The following is a 6,379-nucleotide window of genomic DNA, read 5'->3' on the forward strand; positions in this document are numbered from 1 at the left end:
ATGATGAAGATGTGATGAAAGGCATTTGGGTTGAAGCCCCCACCTTTGATGATTGTCTTGACCCAAAGGTCTTCTTAGTCTAGTTGCACGAAATGGACCACTTCTTTGAATGGTATAATTTGTTTGAAAAAAAGAAGGTCCGGTTTGATAGGATGAAGCTCATCGGTCGAGCTAAGTTTTTCTAGCAAAACACTAAATAATTCCTAGCTAGGAGATGTCAACCGGCCATAACTGACTGGATTGAAATGAAAGAAAAACTTACGAAAAAATACTTGCCCATTAGCTACCAAGATGATCTTCTTGACCGATGAAACAACCTGAGACAAGGAACCCGATCAGCTACTGACTACATTGCACTATTTGATGAATACATGATGCGATGTAATGTGATTGAGGATGAGAAAATGGTCCTGAGCCGGTTCCATACAGGTCTTAATGATGAACTTAGGAAGGAACTTATCCTCTGAGAGTGTCCATTTTAGATCATGCATATACATTCATGCAGAACAATGAGCAGGTCTCCAAGTCCATGTTTGTGAGGCGCTCTGACGATCAGAGCACTTCCACTAATCCTCATTCTTCGAGGCCTAAACCTTCTATGGGGTCCTCTGCCCCTAAAACCCCTTCTACCGCTCCTGTCCCAGGCCAAGACACTAAAGGCAAGAAAATTCTTGGTGAGCCTCCTAAACTATATTCCAAAATTCAGTGCTACAAATGCCAAGATTTTGGTCACGTTGTCTTTCAGTGTGCTAACAAATCTCTCGTTATTGCTCAAAAAGAGCAGGGAGGTGACACAGGTGACTTGGAGGAGCAAGTCTATGAACCAAACCTCGATGATATTCAGAACATTAAGAAAGAGTATGATGAAGGACCTGATACCTTAGGATGCACCTAGACTACACATACTTCATTTGCACAGTCAGAGAGAAAGAGTTTGACCAGTTCACCATGAGTGTAGTCAAGTGTGCCCCTGCACAACCCGACGAAACTGATGACTGGAGAAGAACCTCGATTTTCTATACTTATATTAAGTGCGGAGTGAACAATTATAAGATTGTCATCGATAGCGGAAGTTGCATTAATGCAATATCGTCTAACATCATCTTCTGCTTAGGTTTGACTTCCATTCCCCAACCACAACTCTATAAGCTCTTTTGGATTGACACAACTTCTATTTACATCAAATAGAGATGTCTTGTGCCCATTCACATCTTTTCTTATGAGGATACTGTATGGTGTGACGTAATCCTGATGGATGTAGGACATCTAATTTTAGGGAGACCCTGGTTGTTCGATCTTAATGTCACCATCTCTGGTTGATCCAATTCTTGTTCTTTCGTATTCGAGGGCAAAACGATTAAGCTCAATCTTTTGCTGCCCAGGCCACTTGACAAGAACAAGAGAAGTGGAGTATCAAAGGACAAAGATCTCCACAATCTGTATCCTGCTGAATTTGAGCAGGAGGTGTTCAACGAATCTTTGGTGTCCATTCTATTTGTCCAAAAAGTTCACCCTCATAATTCAGTCAAAAGGTCCATCGGCATAAGTCCATTTGAGGAGTACATAGTTATAAAGCTAGAAAGGATGTCGACCTTCTACCCATGTCACTGCACATTCACATTTCAGTGTCTACACATGCATCTGCATAACACTTACATAAGTTGCATCAGGACATTAATAAACGCATTCATGTGAGTAATGCTCAACATAAACTACAAACTGATTCCTATAGGCGGGATAAGATATTCCAACCTTGGGATTATGTTATGATATGTATTCGGCCTGAGCAGTTTTCGCATGAAACCATTAAGAAATTGTAGGCTCGTAGTGCGGGGCTATTTCGGATATTGCATCGGGTTGGCATGAATGCCTATGCTATTGATCTTTCATCCGATTTTAGTATCAACTCTACTTTTAATATTGAAGATCTAGTTGCTTTTAAGGGTCCACCGTCCATCCTTGATGACACTTTCGCTGAGCCTTCTCTTGAGCCCGCTGATTTTCCTATCTCTGATTCCATACTATCCTACTTCCTTTGCCTCTCCCACCAATACAAAAAGAACTCATTGATGCCATTTTAGACAAGCAGAGCATTTTATCCAGTGATGGAAGCATTCAACACTTCTTGGTTCATTGGAGAGGACGGTCAGAGTCTAATTCGACTTGGATCACACAGGAGGAGTTCTAGCGTATAGATCCGGACCTATTGGGGTACTACCAGAGCCATGCCGGGATGCATTCGTCGGGGTCAACTTTTTCTCATCTGGAGGAGTTGGTGAGGACATCAGTGCCAGGTCACCCGTCACTCGGGTCTACGGTCGCCGTAGAAGAATGGTCCAGCTAGTTTGATTTTATTTTGGATTGACTTTATGTGATTTTATTTTACTTTATTTTATGTTGATTGGGCTTGTTTACATATTGTCATTTTAGGATTTTTATGGGATTGTTTTCTTTATGGAAATTTTTTTTATTATTTTGTGACCCTATATATATATAGGTCCATGCACTTGCTTAGGGTTATTGAATGATTGAATGAAATAGCCTTTTCTTTCTAAAATTCTGGTGTGAAGCCATGGCCAGAGACAGGTGATGAGAAGCTTGGTTCTTCTTCTTCTCCGTTCTCTTCCCTTCTTCTTCCTCCTTTCCTCTCCTCTGTGCAGTTGTCCTGTATCAGGCGGCAGAGGAGGTGGCAGCCTTGTGGTGAGGGATTCTACCCTCATGATTGCCACATTGAGACAGGAGATCGATTGGGCAAGGGAGGTCGGTATCACAGAAGGAAGAGGGCGAAGCGGAGGAGGGGAGGGACAACTAATGCCGGCAGTCCGAGTCTGGGCAATAATTTCTCCTCCATGCATATCCAAAGTGGTGGAGGTCAAGACTTTTGCTCTCTTTTACATGGCGGACAACCAAAAAAGTTTGGAATCTAAACATTTCTGGGAGAGCTTGCTTGGGTGCCAGCTTATTGCCAAGCTAGTCCACTTACTTCACATATGAGTGCGTGATTCTTAGCTTGCATGGTGCCAAAAGAGATGTTGCTTGTTGACTCGACTTTCTCTAGCTAGGTGTTTGGGTTGAAATATTTCCAATGGGAGCTACAACCTTTATAAAAAAGTATTCATATCTAATGAAGGAAAGGTCCTCTTTTTATGCAAGAAGTATGACAGGAATGCTCTCATTTAGGTTCAAACCTGAGATCTCCTCCCAGTGCTCGCCAGTAAGCCTGAGTCCGGTTAAGATCCCACGTTTCCAAGTCTGCATGGCAATCTAACGTACGAATCATTGCCACATTCATCGGTTCACCATGAATCACATGCGCTAAGTTCAAACCCATCGGCTGTGGTCTCTCTGTAAACTTTAAAGATAATAAAGATCCTCTTGATGCTTTATTAATGCTTGGCGCGAATGTCAGATAAGATAGTACCTCATACGTGATGGATGCCACACGTGCCATGCATTGCAAGAAGCATGCACCTTGTGTTAGAAGATAAGGATCTAGCTACAACAGTCGATATCAAGATATTGCTTATTTTTATTGTTGATATTTGCCAATGCTACTATTTCAGAAGATACATAGCATACGACTGAATTATAATTCTGAATTGGCAGTTAAGTAAGATTATGTTTATAAGACAAACTGAAATTGGATAACTATAAGTTTTTCATGGACCATACAGCTGATGGAATGATGGATTGAGGAAAAGTTACCCATCACCCTTACTAAGAGGCTTGAGGAAAAGCTACCCATCGCTTTGCACCTTAGCACTAAAAAGAAAAAGAAAGAAAAGAATAACAACTACAAGGTTTTGTAGAGTCAATCATATATTAACTAATCATCAGATACCAAAAGTTCAAGCTGTTAGAAAATGAATTAGCGACATGTATTTATCAAACTTCACAGATAAAACTAAAAAAAATATTACACTCAAAAAATTAGATGAAATAGATCATTTAGACATGCTTTCTAAACAGTAGAAACTATCACTTCATGTGCGACCTATGCTGATATTGTTCGCGGTTGTTTAGTTGTCTGGATTCTTTTAGAACAAACTGGTTTATTTTTGAATTTTATATGAACTTCAATTTAAGAAAGACTCGTCAGACACTCTATTTGATGAATTGCCGTCACCTATTCCTCTCCTACCTTCTCAAATTCATTTCAGAAGCAAAGTCCGCTTCGGAAGTACCATGGTCATATTTAAATTCATTGAGAGATTACGTACTGACCATATTAAACCAATATTTTCCTCTCATCACACAATCCATGCATTTTGCCTCCATCAACCTGTGGCTCTGTGAAGGAAGGAAAGCTCTCTGTAGGTAAAATTTGAGTTCGAGTGGTCTTATATTTCTTTTCTGACCATCAAGATTACTAAGCCAAGATTTTCTTCGGGCGCCAAGGCCCCACTAAGCCTGCATCTATTTTATAGTAAGTGACACAAATATTTAAATAACAAGATAACATGGCCTGCGTGGTTTCCTCTGACATGAGGTGAAGTTATTGGTTGGACCAGGTCCACCAGCTCGGTGGTGGACCAGTCCAACCACAAAGAGACGCACAAATACGCCTGTATGTATGCAGGCTCCTTTATGGTTGGACTGGTCCACCACCGATTTGGTGGACCTGATCCAACCGATAAGATCGAACTCGTCCGGAGTCGTCGTTGGCTCCCGCTCGAAGCATTTCGCCGTCCCCCGCAAACCCAGATGTGAATCTAATAATTTCTCCACTAATTTCTCCGCTTGCGGACACCCACAGTCCCCAGATGTGACTCTCTCTCTCTCTCTCTCTCTCTTCGCCCGCCCCTATTTAAATACAACCCTTGCCCATCTCCTTCTCCCATGCACCTGTCTTCCGCCCATCAAGACCTCTACTGTTCTGTGTTCATTGCCTCTTCCACTCACCCATCTCTCTCTCTCTCTCTCTCTCTCTCTCTCTCTCTCTCTCTCGCTCACTCGCCCGCTCGCTCTCCTAACATAACTTCTCCTGACATCTCTCTCCAGCTTCCGTTGTCTCATCTTCCATCCCTCATCTCACTAACTTTTGTCCCTCAAACTTGGCTCTCTTCATTCTCTTCCACATATAAAATTGACACTAGCTTAGTCTCTTAGACCCTTACCTCCCTAGCTTGTCTCTGATTGAAGCTACACTAAAGATCAACATATCCCATCACTGACAAAGATGTCCAGCAGGAGGTCTCGATCAAGGCAGTCAAGCTCATCGAGGATCACTGATGAACAGATCAATGATCTTGTGTCCAAGTTGCAGGCGCTGCTCCCTGAAGCCGGCATTAGGAGCAACGAAAGGGTAGGTATCATGCCAACCTCCTGTATATCTTTGTGTTTCATACTCTCATTTTCTCTTATTTCCACTGCAACGTTCGTTGGATTTAGATGGTGCTTAGGGTTTTAATCTTTGGGTGCAGGTGTCGGCGGCTAGGGTCCTGCAGGACACTTGTAGCTACATTAGAAACCTGCACCGAGAAGTGGATGATTTGAGTGAGCGGCTGTCAGAGCTGCTTGCCACGACGGACGCGAGCAGTGCTCAAGCAGCGATCATCAGGAGTTTGCTCATGTGATGGACCGGTTTTAGATTTTGGTTGCTATATGTTGGTGTTTGTTGCCATAGAATGAAGTAAAATGCAGTTAGAAGCCCCCCTATGCTTTTAGCTTAATGAGGCTTGCACTCGTATTCCATGTACTCTACTTATGCTTGATCTCTTTTTGTACCCAGAGCTAAATTTTGCTATGGAGCAAGGTGATTTATTATCCCTAGAATCTCTATATTTGATCATGGATAACTCCATATTATAAAATGGTTTTCTGACCCTGTTCTAATTGGGAGGCCCAATGGATGTGGATAGTCTTGATATGTGTCTTGCCTTAACCTTGGAACTGCACTGCTAATAAGGATGCAACAGAAAGCGTGCTGCGTTCTTTTGATGTTAGTGGGGGTTAGTTTCAAGACAAGGATAGGTTAAATTTTTAGAATCTCTAGGATTTCTAATCTTTAGAACGATAGTATATATGCACAGCTCATCAACTCACGCTTCACATTTTCTTCTGAAGATGAAGTCATCACTGCGCTTGGAGTGCCAAACTTGCTCCAAAAACTTGAATCCAGTTTTCAGTATTTCTTCTCTCTGTCAAAATACCTATGAATGCTTTCCACAGTAATTTTATTTTAACAACTGCCACTTATATTAGTATTGATCGTGCGAAATATCGCTGCTCAAGTTACCATTGGGCTGGGGAGAGGGCATAGTTCAATGCCAGCATAAACATGAAGCATCCCTTGGATATTGACAGTTTTAGGCAGGTCGTACCCATTGCCAGCTCAAATTTAAGTGGCTCCAGGTGCATTTGGAGGCACAAATGCACA

At 42.1% G+C, this 6,379-nt stretch overlaps 1 protein-coding gene across 1 annotated transcript; it reads left to right on the top strand.

Moving 5' to 3' along the window:
• Positions 1–4,675: 4,675 nt before the first annotated feature.
• On the top strand, positions 4,676–5,768 carry KDR (basic helix-loop-helix (bHLH) DNA-binding superfamily protein). Its single transcript, XM_008798907.5, has 2 exons — positions 4,676–5,305; positions 5,424–5,768. The coding sequence occupies exons 1-2, from the start codon at positions 5,180–5,182 to the stop codon at positions 5,574–5,576; spliced, it is 279 nt and encodes a 92-aa protein (XP_008797129.1). The 5' UTR covers positions 4,676–5,179; the 3' UTR covers positions 5,577–5,768.
• The last annotated feature ends 611 nt before the right edge of the window (positions 5,769–6,379 follow it).

This window comes from Phoenix dactylifera, chromosome 5 (assembly GCF_051530095.1).
Source record: "Phoenix dactylifera cultivar Ajwa chromosome 5, Ajwa_hap1_PhDact_Kaust_v1.1, whole genome shotgun sequence".
In the NCBI taxonomy this organism is placed as follows: domain Eukaryota; kingdom Viridiplantae; phylum Streptophyta; class Magnoliopsida; order Arecales; family Arecaceae; genus Phoenix; species Phoenix dactylifera.